Source organism: Barbatula barbatula (assembly GCF_947034865.1).
Source record: "Barbatula barbatula genome assembly, chromosome: 8".
Classification (NCBI taxonomy): Eukaryota; Metazoa; Chordata; class Actinopteri; order Cypriniformes; family Nemacheilidae; genus Barbatula; species Barbatula barbatula.
Genome location: NC_136771.1, coordinates 5685679 through 5703275, shown reverse-complemented (window position 1 = coordinate 5703275; position 17597 = coordinate 5685679). Strand labels below are relative to the sequence as shown.

The 17597-nt window shown below is 37.8% G+C and overlaps 1 protein-coding gene across 1 annotated transcript in view; it reads right to left on the bottom strand.

The window, feature by feature from the left end:
• LOC306897096 (uncharacterized protein) overlaps positions 1-17313 on the bottom strand; it is a gene marked incomplete at its 3' end in the record, with an annotated part of 82295 nt that extends 64982 nt beyond the window's left edge. Inside the window, exon 1 of the mRNA XM_079461575.1 lies at positions 16490-17313. Within this exon, the coding sequence (XP_079317701.1) occupies positions 16490-17191 (702 nt within the window). The 5' untranslated portion in view covers positions 17192-17313. The remainder of the gene's footprint in view (positions 1-16489) is intronic.
• Positions 17314-17597: the final 284 nt, after the last annotated feature.

Genomic DNA, 17597 nt, shown 5'->3' with positions numbered 1-17597 from the left:
ATAAATATATAATATATCATTATACGTTTCTAAATCTCTACTAAGAGGCATTGCATGATACAGGCCCACTGCAATACTTTTGTATTATTTGATAATACAAATATTATTTGATACGTTGACGTAATTTCACCCAAAAAATGCAGAAAGCACGCGATATATCGAGTGACCCCGCCCCCTTTTTAAAAGAAAGGCGGGACTCTTCAGATTATAAAGCGGATTTGATTGGACAAGAACTTTGACGAGAGGATGAAGTGTAGCGTGATGTCATGGAATTTCTATATTTGTTTGAGCTCATGTGCCAGACTGTCAGTTTTGAACGGTTTCATCTCCTAGATGCGAATGTTGTCGGCTCTTCATAGCATATCAGTTTATTGACGTCCTTAAGTCTCACTAATTTTTAATAAAAGGAAAAAACTTTCCTATTCATTTCGATGGGTCTTTAAAACGAGCAGTATCTTCTTTTAAATTATTTAAATCATGTGTTTTAACTCAAAGTCATTCAAAAACAAAATGCAGTATCACTCGATAGTTTTCAAGTAGCAGTGATGGTCTACAGTTTATAAGATTTGTTTCCATTGTGATAAGCTCTCGATTATCACAAACTCACATTTTAACGCACGAATGATTTCTTCTCGAAATTGTCACAATCAGTTTAAAACACGCTGTAATAAGAAATGCCTTCAGGGAAGATTCTTCGCCAAGAAAAAAGCCTTGTAAACTACATCTACAATTTTGATTTAATAGGATCTTGTGGCCTCCATTATACTCATAATTGGGGAACTGAAGAACGCTTTCAAGTGTTGAAATGTTGAAAATATCTGATCACGCCCAATTATGTTGTTACAGTCTGAAAACGTCTGAAACTATAGTGACTAATGCTTTTGTTTGGCATTTTTTTAATGACATTCATATTTTGTGCATTACAGATCATATTATCAGCAATTGTGTTGATTGGAAATGTGCACCATAAACCTGATAATCTACAGCATTATTTACAAATGTAACAGATAGCCTACTATATGCTGTCTGTGGTTCATCTGAAACATGAAAATCACACCTTTTAAATGTATTTATATATACTGTATGTACAATATGAGAGAGAGAGAGAGAGAGAGAGAGAGAGAGAGCATAACTCGTATATATGAAGATGTTTATAAGTCATGACACTTAAAAGCTACATGCAAATCCACAGAGAATTTTATACCACTGATGTCTGTAAAAGAGGCAATAAGCATCTCGCTAATGCTTAAACCGACATTTAAAGTTTCTTTGCTCACAGACATATGCTCTCTTTAACAAGCATCGAGGTCAAGGGCCTTCACGGCTTCATCCAGCTGATATTTGCGGGAACACCCATGGTCTTTATAACACCAACAATGGTCATGAAAGTCAACAGTACGGCATCAAAGCCACGCTAGCGCAGCCGCTAGGATCATAGCGACTATCTGTTGATTACGTTCAAAGAGGGAATGCGAGACTATCAGCGGCAAAGCAAAGACAAATATGATTTCAAAGAACCTCAGATAAGAGAAAACTCTATAGAGTCAAATCGCCATTCAATTCAAAGCAACCGCAACGTTTACCTAAAAATTCAGCTTTTGTTGATTACCTTGATCTTCCAACCATTATGTACACTAAGGTATCTCTAAGTAAACTATGGTGCATCTTTTTGAATATGTTGGCTGATAAAAAGTGTTTAAGACTGCTACACAAACAGGGAATTTATTGATATATGTCCCTCTGTCCTCCATTTTATCCTCGATTGCATCACACCCAACTCCCTTTCACTTGAAGGAACATTTCACCTGAAAATGAAATTCAACAATGTTTGTTGTTGTTTTTCAGAGATTTCTAAATATCACAAATCTTTGGTGTACCAAAACCATCATCAAAAGACCCTGTCAATTAAATGTAGATCAACAAATCCCAAACAAGACCTGTAGCTTTGCTCTATAAACGTTGTGCCCCAAACCTTCTCTATTTTTAGCGTTCTTGTCTCCTGCATTCTTTTCCAATTTCACATTTCCCAGAATCCCCGCGCCGCATGCTCTGTTCTCTTTCATAAGGATGAGCATTACTTCTCTGACACATCTGAAAATGTTGCTGTTATTCCTCCTCTCTAAAAAGATCTGTGCCTAAGCTGGATTTGGGAGTGACTTTCCGAATATGCATATAACAGGACCGACTTTTAACGCAGCGTTAGAATGTATCTGTGTATCTCTTGGATGGATTGAATTTGATTTGGCTGAAGAGTAAGGAAAACGGCAAAGCTGCAAAACTGTTGCGGATGTTCCCCTTCATTCAGCTGTTCATGTCTGCCTCGTTTTAATTAATGGAATCTAAATTAAATGAGTTATTTGAATTCTCGATTTTAGTCTTAATGGAAACATGTCTGAATGTTCAAACGGTTCAGTGGACCGTCTTTGCTCGCTGTAATGAGAAATCATGTACGCAATCATAAAGTAATAATCGAGACGTAAGGATGCTAAATATTTAAAATATATTTGATAAGATACATGATATTAAAAAATCCTTACAAATTAATTTGGGTGATGGTTTCGTGGATTGTTTATTAAAAACAAAGCATACAAATGGTAATTTACTTCTATCCCGGTCAACACGAAGTTATTAAATACGATGAATAAGTCAAACAATTAATAATTGTAATGTTCATAAGTCAATCGTTGGTTGATCTAACTGAGGGTGACTAAATGATGAAAGAATTTTCATTTTGGGTTGAACTGTTCCTTTAAATGTATAACTACATATTTCCATTTTAGTATCGTGTACTTTACTTGAGGTTATACATGGCTTTGTTGGGACATGTCATAATTCTGCCGCATCATGTCATGTTTCTCTTGGTCTAGTGGCAGGATCATGACAGAACTTCATGTTTAATGTGGAGAGAGGCGACTATTTTGCGTTTATTTGGCTTGCCATATGCTCTTTGTTCCCATCCTCTCGTTTCCTCGTTATTGATTCATGCCCTACACCTGTTCCCCTCTTAATTTGGTCCCTTATTTAATGCCTTTGTTTCTTCTGTCTTGTGCTGGTCTGGTCTGGTCGAGTCGAGTCGATCATGTTTAAAGTTAATTAGTCTTGTTTAATGTAGTTAGTCTTCGGCCTATCTTGTCGTGTTATTATTTTCACGTTTTGTTATGTTACCCTCTCACTGGTGTTTGTTTTTTATTTATTATTAAAGTCTCTGTTAACCCCTTACCCGCTGTCTGCACCTGGGTCCTCCGTCTGTGTCTCACCCCCGTGATCAGGACACAAACCGCATCAAGAAATAAAGTTTCCTTTTGTTCTATTTTAATCTGCTTTCATGCTCTTAAAGTTCGATTTAAACACAATATGAAAAGCTGAGCGAAACAACTATAAAAAGGATGTCATATACAGTATGAGACATCTTGCAACACATTAGGTTCTTGGTTTAGCCAAAACACTGGCAAAACAACATTATTTGATTAATTTCTGATTCATTTGGTGCTGCTCCACCAAATTTCAAGGCAAAACAGGAACTAACTGAATGCTGTTGAAAATATGTACATCCTGTTGGGTGGATGAAAGTTAAATGGGGAGTGTAAGGATCTTTTCAGAGAGTGGCCACATTTCATCATTAGTGTGCAAGTGGACCTTAAACAAGGGCAGATTAATATTTCTGTTGAGTAGAGCGGTCAATACAGTGCAAAAGTATGAGCAATAAGCGTAACTAGGACTCATTTTTCTCTGAAATGAATGCATCCCACAAAACCTGTCAAGAACATGTTCGAAATGAATCCAAGAAGATTTGATTATTTTGCCTATGAAAAATAAGCCGTTTTTCATGCCAATGAACTGCATTTGTAATGAAATTGTGCATTACTGTATTGAGATCTGGTAACCGAATGATGACCGATAAATCTTAACAGTGCTAAAATCCAGCTTTAGTTTTGCTAAATCATTGGTGTGAAGTATTTTTAAAGGTCCAATATGTAATTTTTGGGAGGATCTATTGACATAAATGCAATATAATATACATAACTATGTCTTCAGAGGTGTATACCTTAGATAATGAAGCGTTATGTTTTTATGATCTATTTCTATATACATACACCGCGGGTCCCCTTCATTCGCCATGTTGTTTCTACATGGTGTTTCTACATGATGCTCCGATAATACTGTAGCACCATCTCTTCTGTGCTTTTACAAAGTCTCTGTGTGTTTGGGATCTCATCGGATGCCGATTGTTTGATTTGTATTAAATACGCCTTTAGTTAATCCAAGTTTAGTTTGATTTACTTTTCTTTACTTATTCCAAGTAGAAATGGTGCAAAAAATGATAGAATACTGATATGAAAAATACTACTACTTCATCATTTGCTAACCCTCACGTCATTTCAAACATTCCACATTTAGTCGGTGGACCACAAAAGATATTTGGAGAAATGTCTCAGTGGTTCTGTGTCCATACTGTTCAATGGAAGACAATGGTTACCAATATTCTTCAAAATATCTTCTTTTGTGTTCTGCAAAGTAAACCAAGTAATAATTAAAAAAATGTAATTCTCATATTTGAGTTGCTATTTTGACGGAACCCAGTCATAACAATACTCTCAAAGAGAGTGATGTCAGTCCCGAGCAATCTCACCGCTAAGAGGCCGAGTCAGTTTTGTCACCTGAAGGGCCTTTTGGGGGTCAGGAATTGGTTAACCTTCCTCTCTATCCTTTAAGCCTGTCATCTCCCAGACCATGAGAGGAAGGCCGATCAAACAGCCCAGTGGCCTTTGAGCCCATGTTGACAACTCGAGACTCTTCAAGTGCCCGGGAACCTCATGAATATTGCATTTGTCGCATCGCCGTGGACAGTGACAGAAAATCTGGCATTTCTGAAACAAACATGGCACAGTGTCTTGGATTAGTTTAATTTCTTGTTTTGAATGCCAGACCACTATGAAAAGACACAGCGGTTGCATAAAATTCAACTTTTGTGTCAAATTTTTACCAGGCATGTTGTGAATGCATGGTTGTCGGTTTAATGCGTGTTGCAGAGCACAAACAAAAATTGAAATCAGAGACAAAACCGCAAACAAAAATCTGGAAATGCCATCCGTTCCCAGAATGCTTTGCTGGGGTTGTTGTTTAGTCACTGCATGTCGCACTAAGAGTGAAAGCTTTGAATCTATAGTTTTTGTCTGCATCCGATTGCTTTCTCCCTCCCTTTCTCCTTGTGATTTTGGGAATTCCGGTTAAATATCTTTCTTGAAAGCGCAGAGCTCAAACTTTTGCTCCATCAGCTCCAAAAGAGTTTTACTTGCATTGAAAACCACAGCGATGCCATCAAAAAAGGAGCCGTTTCAACTGCTCAGCGGGTGAGGAAAATGAGATGCTTGCAAAAACACAAATCTTAATGAGATGCGAATATACAGACGGCACTGAAAACGCGCCCGACCGTTCAGCTTCAAGCTCTACGCTTCCCCCTAGTGAGGGTGCGAGCTACTGCCTGAGGATGTTTCAGTGGGCTGCTGCACAAAGCAATTCGCCCAGGAAGAAAATAGAATGGAGTGTGACTTTTGTGTAAGGTTGTTTGTTTTCAAACTGACAGAAAAAAAACGCCCGCATTGTGTGCACACTAATGAGTCGCAGCCCAGCACGTCATGTTTTGGCTCATTGCACAAAACATATAAAAACACACATAGATACACAGATAGAACACAACAAATCTGACCTCTTGAGCTTCTGTGCTGGTTAAACTTATGTAATATGAATTCCTAAACGGTGGATAACTTCAGGAACATTCGAGATATAAAAAAGAATCCCAAAATCTCTCAATGAAAAACTGATCCAGATGCTGTTTTATAAATCAATATCACTTCACATGTTAATGTATTTTACATTACAGAAGAGAAGTCGAAAAGTCTACAGGTTTGGCTTTCTATCTGTTTACATGAGAACGACTCAAACTTGTTTTTCTCTCCATGGAAGACGATATCTGGAAGGATAGTCAGCTGTTTTTATTCCCTGAACTTTGCGATCGGAGGGATTATGTGAACGTGCTAGTCTCAAACTTTCCTCAGCCTGTCTAATGCGTCCTGAATTAAGCAATCTGCACTGTGACCATCAATAATGGCCTGTTGTTCTCTAGTATGCTGGAATCTAAATGAATGAGAGCCGGGTAAAATATCTCTCGTGAAATTATCTTTGGTAAAATCAAAGAAACTGTATTTAGCACAAAGAAAATCTGAAAATTATGCACTTTGAAAGATTTATAAAGCTGCCTATTTGCATACTTGCAAACTTTCATCGTATGCTAATAAGATCATCAAGGTATTGGTATTTTAATACATTCATTCTCTGGCTGGCAGAGGTCAGGTCTTGCTGTTCCCCTTTCAAAAAAATGGTCAATATTAACTGACCTCTATGTGCATATGAATATAGTTGGGTAATTTTTGCATTGTAGTTTAATGGCACGGTTCACGCAAAAATTACCCAGCTTTCCACACTATGATGTGAAATACAAGAAAATATAAAGAAGAATGCCTCAGTTTACTTTTATTGCATTAAAATATAAATAATTGAATAAATGAATGAATAAGAAATAAATTAGTGCTGTCAAATCGAATAATCACGACTAATCGATTTAAAATTACATTAACACTTAGGCATTTGGTAGACGCTTTTATCCAAAGCGACTATTAGACTGCATTATCCTATACATTTTACATAGGTATCTGCAATCCCCTGCAGATGTGTACAACAAATATTTTCATAAATATATACATTTGTTTTTAAAAATAATTTACATTATTTGAAAATATAAATATTCTTATTTATATACATGTATGGTTGTGTATTTTTAACGACATATAAACATACATGCCACAGAAATATATTGTATAAACATAAACATTTGGATCTAAAATAAATAAATAATTATTTAAAACATCTCTTTTTGTTCCAGAGAAGTCAATAAGTACTGAAACAACACTGAGTGAGCAAATGAACCAACTTTGTTTGTTTTAGGGTAAGGTTGAGTGGTTTTAATTTAATTCAATACAATTGATATACAAAAAAATAAGATGTAAATGAATATAAATAGAAATTAAATACAAACTCAATTGTTATACTTCAACCAAACACAGACTGGAAGCTAACTACGGGCCAGGCATGTACTTCCAAAAAAAGTCTATAATTCGCTGGTCTGCAAAATGCATTAATGTAAATGTAAAATTACCACACTTTTAAAACAACATTGCTTCAGCTTTTCAACCAGCCAGACAGTAACACCGATTATTCTTGTTATATCTTCAACATTTGTGTTTTAAATTGTTATTCACCAAGGTTGAAACTTATCCTTAAGTATATCCCATACAAAAATTCTCATTGTTTTCCTGCCGCTTGTATTCTTGATATCTCTGCGCAGGTACCTGTGCTCCTGAAGGACGACGCTAACGTCGGGGCTGTCGTGCTGCACGGGGGGTGGACTACGTCAGTCTGATCAAGACAGTACGCGAAGAGGATCATCGTATCAGGGCCGCATCCTACCTACCGACGGGGGAATGAAAAGTTCAGTAGACTATTTTCGCTTAACCAATGGTTGATGTCATGGTGTATTGAACAGAAGCTGCTCTTAATAATTTTGTTCTGTTCTGGGAGCGACCAGGGCTCTTCCACCCCAACAGCCTGCACCCCAGCAGCATCGGAGTGGATCTTCTGTCTGATAACATCAAGTTAAAACTTTAACCATTGTCTGTGTTCCTCCCACTCAACTGTTATAAATGTTACTGCTTCCTAATGCATAGAGACCGTATGCTACAAAATAATAATTTTGGCAAAAGTCTGAGAAGAAATCTGATCGTGATTGAACCTGAAGACAATGTAATAAACAACCAAACCATAAAGTTCGGCCTACTTCATATTAGATCACTAAATTCAAAGGCAGTAATTGTAAATGAAATTTTCACAGACAACAGTTATGATATACTTTGTTTTACCGAATCCTGGCTTAAACCAAGTGATTATTTCGGTCTAAATGAGTGTACCCCACCAAGCTACTGTCAAGCTATGCATGAGCCACATCCGGTTGGTCGAGGTGGTGGTGTCGCAACAACCTTTAGAGACTTTCTTACTGTAACTAAAAGAACAGATTATACATTTCAATCATTTGAAGTGCTTGCGTTGAACACAATTGTTCCACACAAAAGAGAAACCATTGCTTTCTTTTACATTGGCTACAGTATAAAGACCCCTGGTCCCTACACTGATTTTTCTGAAATAGTTTGCCGAACTTCTTATCGGACCTCTTGGTTAACGTTGATAAAGTACTAATTTAATTAATGTGTTGCTGGCACAGAGAAGCTTATTCATGCATTTGTGACCTCAAGACTTGACTACTTTAATGCGCTACTTAGTGGTTGTCCTGCATCATCAATAAACAAACTACAGTTAGTTCGGAATGCAGCTGCCAGAGTTCAAACCAGGTCCAGAAAATACAATCACATAACCCAAATCTAGATAAATCTAGATTAAAGACACATATTTTCAGCCAAGCATTCCCTTAATGCAAAATAATCCACCGGGAGACTGCATTTATTAGATATTATTTACTAGAATAATTTTGCTTGTTCTATAAACGCCATATACTGTGTTTTGCCTTTGTGTTTTTCTTATTTTCTCCTGTAAAGTTGCTTTGGAATAATGCACATTGTATAAAGCACAATATGAATAAAATGTAATTTATTTATACTAGACGCACAAAAACAGTTTTTAGCGTTAATTTGCAATATTACACTTAAAGGTCCAGTGTGTCATTTTTGGGATGATCTAATGATAGAAATGCAACACACAGAGTGCACACAATAAAGCGTTATGTTTTTATTACCTGAGAATGAGCTATTTCTATCTCCATACACCACGGGTTCCCTTGCATAATTCGCCATGTTCGGTCAGCTGTTGTAGTGTTTTCGAAACCTTGCCGCTAGATATTACTGACTGGACCAAAATAAAGTCCAAAATAAGTTATAAAAAAAACATTTAATCTTAACTTGGCTTTGTCGAGGTAGCCGTGATGTAAGCCTCTTAAATTTGCATTTAAGATTATTAATATCTCTGGCGTTCCAAGCGTGCAAAAACAAATTGGCCAAAGCTACTTTAATTAAGCACACTTCTTTCACCTTGTAGCTGATTATGTTATCTGGTTCGCCGCTGAACAACTTCTGAAGTGTGGTGCCTCTAAATGGAACAGTCTTGCTGCATTACAGGCGTGAATGTTTGATATTATTATGAAGACCGTGTTCGCAGGCTGCAGTAGTCAACTCATTTGGAAAAGATGACACAGATGGAAGTAGGCTGGAGGGACGCGAAGGATTGGGCAGAAATCAAATGTATTTAAAATGCTTTTTCAAGCTTTAATGGCCTGCGAGAGACTAGAACTTGACTTATGGAGTACTAAGAGCAACAGCGTGACAGTCTTCAGGCCCATTACATGCTTCAGGCCCATTACATTCTTTCAAACTTGTGAGTATTTTTCTGTAAAGAGGAAATGGTAAAGAATGCTTTCATATCACAGTACGTTTGATCACCTAAAAGTACAAAAAAAAACTTTATAAAAGTATGCTTTTGCTCTTTATTCCAACTTTTCAGAAACCACTGAAACGCTTATGTGAGGAACACACAGAAACTGAACATGTAATTTTTTGGTGAACTGTTCCTGTAAGATTGAAAACCCCCTAGAAGATGCCATATCACACAAGTGAGTGTTAACATCTTGGGTGTGAACTTGTTTGTATGAGCGACTCTACCTCTGTGCTTGTAATACTGTCATATTCAGCATGTATACAGCGTTTTTTAGTGATTGGCCCAAATTTATTATACAAAGCGCTTTCAGCGAATAAGCCGTCTTCTCACAGGCTGCCCTGCTATACTTTATTGGACAGAGTACAGTAAATAAGGATCATCCACATTTAATTTACTCTTTCACAGTCTTCCCCTTGGCAAACACACTCGGTATCGCCATAGCAACAGCCATGGTGAACAATCATAGAGCTATTTAGTGACTTAAATTTCCAGAACAACGAACCTCACACCTCGTCCTACCAAAACAATACTCTCCATCTCGGTTGCTTAGGAAAACACAAGTTCATTCCTCCTTGATATCTTTGCCATCTTTGTTTTGGCACCGATTTAATTGAGCTCTTCCATGCTTTCTGACCGTCTGCATCGCTGGCTATCTTTGAATTCAGAGCCTGAGAGTTTAGACGAGATTGGAAACTGCTAGGTGCACATGGCCAGTTAAACGAGTAATAAGGGCCGGAAACAATTTCCTCCTGCTTTATCGAACTCTGTGAGATGGGCAGTAACCACATATAACCGACTTCACTATCTTGTTGATTATTTATATTCATGTTGATTCTGATGCGGGAGTCACACAGCGCTGCGAACTAAAAACATACTAGGAACTTATTTGTTACAATATTTTTGCATTGCAAAATTGTTTAAATGGACTATGAACTAGAAGATGGCTAGTTAGAGATCTTCTTAGAAATTCAGTCACACCGATTGCACAAATATGAACAGAATTTGGAACAGAACAAAAATGTAGGGCAAGATTTGTTTATCAATTTGGGATATATTGGTTAATGGGAAGGGGTATATTTATGTATGTATGTGGAGTTAAAAACGTGAGGGCTCAGTTTATATACTGTATATACAGTATATAAATGTATATTCAATTAAACATTTTATATTATTTTATTATTTTTTATTAAATTCAAGATGTTGTCAAATTAAATATAACTAATAAATATGATAAAAAGGAAAGCTGTTTCAGAGGATAACAGACCAATCAGACTTTCATAGAGTCACTGTTTGGACAAAAACAGAGCTATTCAATAAAATGCTCTTTAATTGAATACAATTTTTGTAAATCATAATAAATGTAATTTAACATTAATGTGTACGTATGTATATTTAATTTTATATTAATTCATAAAGTTAGTATGATTAAAATAGTTTAAAAAGGAATACAATTAATGAAAAAACGTGTTTAAATGTTTACCTACAAATGCCCACTCATTTAATATAAATATGGCCTTACTTCAAAAACAAGCAATACTGTCCTTTAATATCCCCCTCTGTGCCTCCTGTTTCATAACAAAACACGTCAAAGGAAAAACATTCAATTTAAAGTTAACGTGTTACTTTAAGCGCAGACATCAAACTAAACCTTCAAGATGTTTTTTCTACCGTTATTTCCTAAAGAGCATATCACACCTATTTTGCCAACAAATTGTATATCACTCATTTGCCAGAATCCAGACACAAGTCTAAGTCAACTATTAAAGGATAGTCCACCCAATGCTGTCTTCATTATTCACCCTCAAATCTTTTAAAATCTGTATATGACTCTTTCTTCTGTGGAACACAAAAGTAGATTTTATGAGAAGAGTCTCATTGGTGTGGTGTTCTACAATGGAAGTCAATGGGGGGTAATGCTGTTTGGTTACCAACATTCTCCAAAAGATCAACTTCTGTGTTCTGCAGAAGAAAGTCCAAGAGGTTTAAATTGACATGAGGATGAATAAATGATGAAAGAATTTTCAATTAGGACAGGTTTGACGGGATCATTCGCCAATTTTTTCTCACATTGAAGTCCATATACAGTACACACAAAAAACAAGAGCCTTTAAAATGGTTAAATGAATCTAATTTCTCTCTCTGGTCTAGTAGTCGGGCAAGCAGATGCTTTATTTCGGAAAAGATGGTATTCATTTCTGCCCGTCCTTCTGAATAGCCAAAGAAAATATAGTGCAGGCAGGAAATTGGCAAAACACTCTCTTACAAATCACTTCTCACACTGTAACTAGTTTAATCTGACTTCTAACAATGTCAAACGCAGATATACAGTAAATGCATTACAAATGAGTATATATGAGACATATTTCATTCCTTGGCAAACAAATACACTAGGAAAAACTGATTTTTAATATTTATGTTTTGTGAGTACTATTTTTGATTACTCTACAAAACCTTCAAGTTTAAGAAACACCAATACAACCCATTTATTTGATCCTTACAAATAAGTCAAATCAACAAATTTGGGAAAAAACCTTTGTGTGTGTGGTGTGCTTCAGACAGTTGTGAATCAAAGATGCGAGGGAGTAAACAGCAAAGCTGTCAGAAACGGTAATAGCGTTAATGTACCGTATTTTGATTTTAGCCAGTGAATTTAAGGAAGCAGATTAGTTTTAATTAGACAGTAAAGCGCTGGTTCTGCGCAGGAATCTGTCAGCATTAGTCACATCAAGACAAGCTCACACACTCATTAAAATTCTCTTTGCCAAACACACACACAAGTGCACAGATTTCCATGAGTCGACTCTGAGTGTGGAGATCTACGGTCATGTCTTATTCATCCATCCTCTACCCTGATTAGAGTGTGTGGGTGAGACATTTTAAGGCCACGTGCCCTTTGAGAGAAGAGGTATGGTCCGTCCACATGAATACTGTAAATACAAAAAATCCCCAGAGTACAATCTGGCATACATTTTTGTTGCATCCACATAGACAACAGAAATAAGTTTTGGCCCTTTCGGTGGATTTTGCCACCTTTTAAATACACCTTTTGTGAGCAAGATCTACGTTTTTAAAGAGATAGTTTAGCCAAATATAAAAATTCTGTAATCATTTAGTCGCTCTCATGCTGTTTATAACCTGTATATGACTCATTATTCTGTGCAACAACAAAATAAAATATTTTGAGAAATGTCTGGTTGTGTTTATGCAATGGAACTCAATGTGGTCCAATCTTGTTTGGTTACCAACGTTCTTCAAAATATCTTCTTTTTGTGTTGTGCAGTTTGGAAGAAGTTCATCACTTATTGAGAGAGAGAGAGCGTGAGCGAGCGAGCGAGAGCGAGAGAAACTGCCTGCCTGAGCAACCCAGCGGGAAAAAAGTGTTTAACGCAACAGAGATGAAACCAAATCACATTTGACACTCTGTTATATCAGTCTAATTAACACAGAGGGACACATACATTTGGAGACACCCTTGTTGCCTGTTTGGGTTCCGCAGCCAAGCATGTCATTTGCCGGATTGTTCTCGTCTCCAGAGCTCATCCTTTACAAGCGTACGTCAACCCCCCCACAATGGAGATAATGGCTGGGTATAGCTTGTACACTGACTTGCCACGATTCTCACTTGTGAACTTGTGTTACTTGTGAACGAAGATGATGCGGTTGAGATGCTGATGTGCTGTGCGTGCGCATAAGATGAATATTAGAGAGATACCGAACTGTATACTGAGGCAGATAAAAGGTTATTTAATTTAGGTACTTCTAGTACCAGAGTGTCCTGACAATTTTTGAAAATTGAAAATGTCAACTTCTCCACAGAGACTGTAATATTTGAAGTAATTTCTGTAAAACCAGAGTCAACAAATAGAACTGAGAAATATTAATAAAAATGGCTTTCCCTTGACTACATTACAAGTAGTAGAGGAATATTCCTTTTCGAAAGAGAGCAGATTACGTCTGTAGATCAGAAAACTAAAACCATGCTGTGCCAAAAAAGGGGGGGGGGGTTAACTACAGTATGTGTTCATTAAAGAGACAAAAATGAAAGTTGTGTCACCGTTCACTCACCCTCATTCTAAATCCAGTATTACGTTCTTTCCTCTGCAGAACACAAAATAAGACATTTTGAAGAGTCTTGGTAACCAAACAACATTGGCCTCCATTGACTTCCATTGTATGGGCACAAAATCATTTTCTCAAATGATCTTCTCTTGTGCTCCACAACTTTTGTTGAATTATTGGATTATGTCACTATTTCCCCCTCCCAATTAAACAGAAGAACGAAACGAGTTGTTAGTGTGATATTGCCCACAAATCTTAGAATGTCAGCCAAAAGATTTGGCTCGTAGGGCAACCCCAGAGATAAATGCCCGACCGTACTGCCAGCTTCCACGAGAAGGACCACAGCTGCATGATAAAGGGCCTAAAATCAAACGTGTGAACACTAATTGGAGTTCGGGGGCTATGCTGTACCGGGATATCTACATTATTTATGACATTCCATTGCCTCCTACTAGTAATTTGCATCCATGCTAAATAAACAAATCGCTTTACAATACACTTGTGATGTTGAATTATGTTGAGGAATGCTGTTAAAGATCTATACTTGCTCTCACGAGGTATAAAGTAGGTGACTAATTGCCTTTTATCTGGATAAGTGTGCTTTAAAACTTAAAGTGTACTTGAAATGAAGTGTTGGTGTAGCGTACCTGATAGAGGATTTGCATATAGCTATTTTTATAAACAAATTATATTTATTTAAAGTACATATTGGCAAAATCACTTCTAATGAAAAAATGAATTATATTTGAATATTTCATGCCTTTGAAAAATGATATAAAACTCACAGATATCTGATGCCACGCCCCCTTTTAGGCACAACATGGTTTCACTTCTTTGACCCACATAATCTTCAGAAAACGTATGTACAGGTATACATATTCATGTCCTATCATAAATAAAACTCATAAGCTCATTTTCCCCACCAGTTTACATCCGTTTTTATGTTTAAATATTCACTGAGGCGTTATAGTTTTAAAGAGTGTAATCCCTCAAGCGTGCGACAACACGGTCTATAAAAATGACCCAATCTTTGCGACTATATCCGAATCCAATCGAGCATGCCAGGCTTACACTTCGGAGCTTATGCAAATCAAATGTGTTATTTTCCTTCTGAACGCATGACATCTAAGCATGGGAAGTAAATCATAACATGAATAAACAAGACATAAATCTGCAAACACCATAGATGAGCTCCAGTGGATCAAATCTTTCTCCACCCTTAGTTAAACTCTGTGTTTCACATGGAGTGTTTATAAAGTTGGCTAATGGGTAACGTGACAACAACTTTTGGTTCACGGTCTAATCTGTGGCTGTCATTCAAAATGACTGAAGCCAAAATAAACCCAGAGAAACGCTATGCACATAACATGGCCTCCATAGGAAAAGAGTACAAGATAGCTTTGGTTCTCCAAACTGAATGCACGTATTTAACGCTTTGCTTAAATATGACACATAAAGCCCACTATGGTCTTCATAACTGAATGCCAAAGAAATTCACTTCGCATATGGTGGTTTTAAAAAACATGTCCTTGGGCCCTTCGTTCATCTCTCATAAAACCTGAAACCATTGAAGACTAAGCTTTGCAGCAGGGAAAACATGCTTGAGTAGGCAGTCCCTGAACAGGACAAAATCTTGCAAAATGGCTGCCTCAGTCCAGAAGATAATTATGGGAGATTTACAGCTGAGGCGGTGAGGGACGGGACCTGGCGGGCAGTAACCCTTTACCCAAAATTGCTGTGTTTTTTTTCCCACTGACAGCTACTAAACAAGTTAATAAAGCTGAATGCAATATGTGTGGACAGCGCGTGAAAACGGACGGTTCTCTTTAGATTTATTGAAGATTTCTGCACAGATGGGCACAGCGAAGGAAAATAATGAATGAGAAGGTTTTATCGTTAAGGCTGAACTGTTAAGACTTTGGACAGAAATACTGCAGAATTTATGTAATGTAGCCTGAAATCAGGTTGTGACACCCGAAGCGTAGGGTAACATTAATTTTTAGGAGGTTGATAGCATAATAAAATATAACGACAATAAAGTGTAATGTATTATATATTAAACAGACACAGAAAACAGGCTTAACATATGAATCTGTTTCTCCTCTCTTCAGACTCATTTCACAATCCTCAAACCCCACCTGTCTATGAACCACAAATTTCAGCATTCAGACCTGCGCACGTTTCCAGTTTTACTGTTGAATGCATGACCGCATCCACCTCCGAGTCAAAATTGGATAAATTGACATTTAAATTATTAAGATTGTAAGGAAGTACATAATAAAGTCTCATATCCACAAAATCTCGGGCAGCGCTTGAATGTCTCGCACCCAAGTCAGCAAGAGACAGACACAGCAGACTCCAGCCAACAACCTGCACACTCTTGCTCTCTCTCTCTCTCTCTCTCTCTCTATAACTGAGAGTGGAGAAGGATTCGTCATTAAATTCATATTTACAGAATTTCCACCCACAGTCGATTCAACTGAATGCGATTTAGAAAAAAACCTCCTGCAGCACATGATGGGCTAGAACATACAGTTGTGACAGAATATACCCTTTGCCATATCAAAACAGGGGTGGATTGTTCTCCAGATATAACACGAACAGGTGGTTAACACTCTGTAGACATGTGTTTTGTAAACATATTTCAGGAAGGGGTTATTTTAGGACGGGTTGGGGAGCGCTTATCATTAGTAGCCCCAAGGTATTCGACTACATGTGCGTTATTTCATAATGACAACACCTGGAGTTGATAAAAATCCTACTACTAGACTAGAGAGACTAGTATTATGTCTCACTGGGGTTTGGAGTTGTTCACGTATGGTTCATAATTTCGCACAACAGAGCAGGCAAGTAGGACTGAATGTTGCGGACTTACGCTGCTGTTTTTTCCGGACCAATACACTACTGCATGGTTGTGCGCGGAGTCTCCAGCCAGAGAAAAAGTGCTGCTGGCCACTCTGGGTTCGTCTAGTCTGGAATCCGATACTTTGCCATCATCATCCACGTTCCACCGAACTTCGGTGCGTTTAGCAGGTCCGTCCATCCGCAGACCAGGGCTTTTTCTTTGCTCTTCCGAGCGCGCCTCTCCGCTCCGTGCGCTCTTCGTAAACTCGGGCACGCTTCTTTTAATTCTCATACGCGCGGCGTAATTTAGCCTTTCCCCTGTTTCGAATTCGGATTCACTCTCCGAAAATTCATCCGAAAACATTTCTTCATCCAAACCGGACTCGGTTAAGTTCTCCATAAGCGCACGGGAGTTCAGACCCGCTGCGTTCGCGTCTTTTTCCAGTTTCTCCACCAACCCAGGAAAATCCCCCGCCGCTCGTCCACTGGGTACTCCATTCGGGTACAGAACTGTGGGCAGCTCGGGTTTCTTTTGATCCCGTCTCGAATATTTCCCAGTATCAGACGGGTTTCGCAGATACACATTCCCCGCGTCACTCAGTTGCATTGGCGACGTACACAATGCGCAAGTTATCCCTGCCTCTACATTTGGAAAAAGGTAAAAGGATGATAGAATAAGCCAGGTAAAAATAGTAAAGTGTGAGCCAGGAGATACTCCTGGACAGGTCTCCATCGTTAGAAGCGATTTGGGGGAACGCTTATCCCCTCCCTCCGACTCTCAAACGCACAGGGAAGCAACTCCAGCGAAGATTCGGGGTTTTAAAGAAGTGCTCCTCAGCTACACCGCTCACGTTCAGGGATGTGATGGAGTAAGGCAGTGCATAGGGGAGGTACTGAATCCAAGCCAAGCTGCTGCTGCGTCTAGGGATCGTGCGAAAGAGAGAGAGAATGAAACGAGTTAGGCATAATGTCATCGTGCGTATAATGATTCAAACTCTTTCGTTTTCATTTCTGTAATTTTTCATAAACTGTACAGTTATATAATTTTAGGACTTACTCGCATTTTTACAGTTAATTTAATTTGACCACGAAGTTTCCATTTCTGCGTTTCCAGAATGTTATTTTATTTTTTATCCATT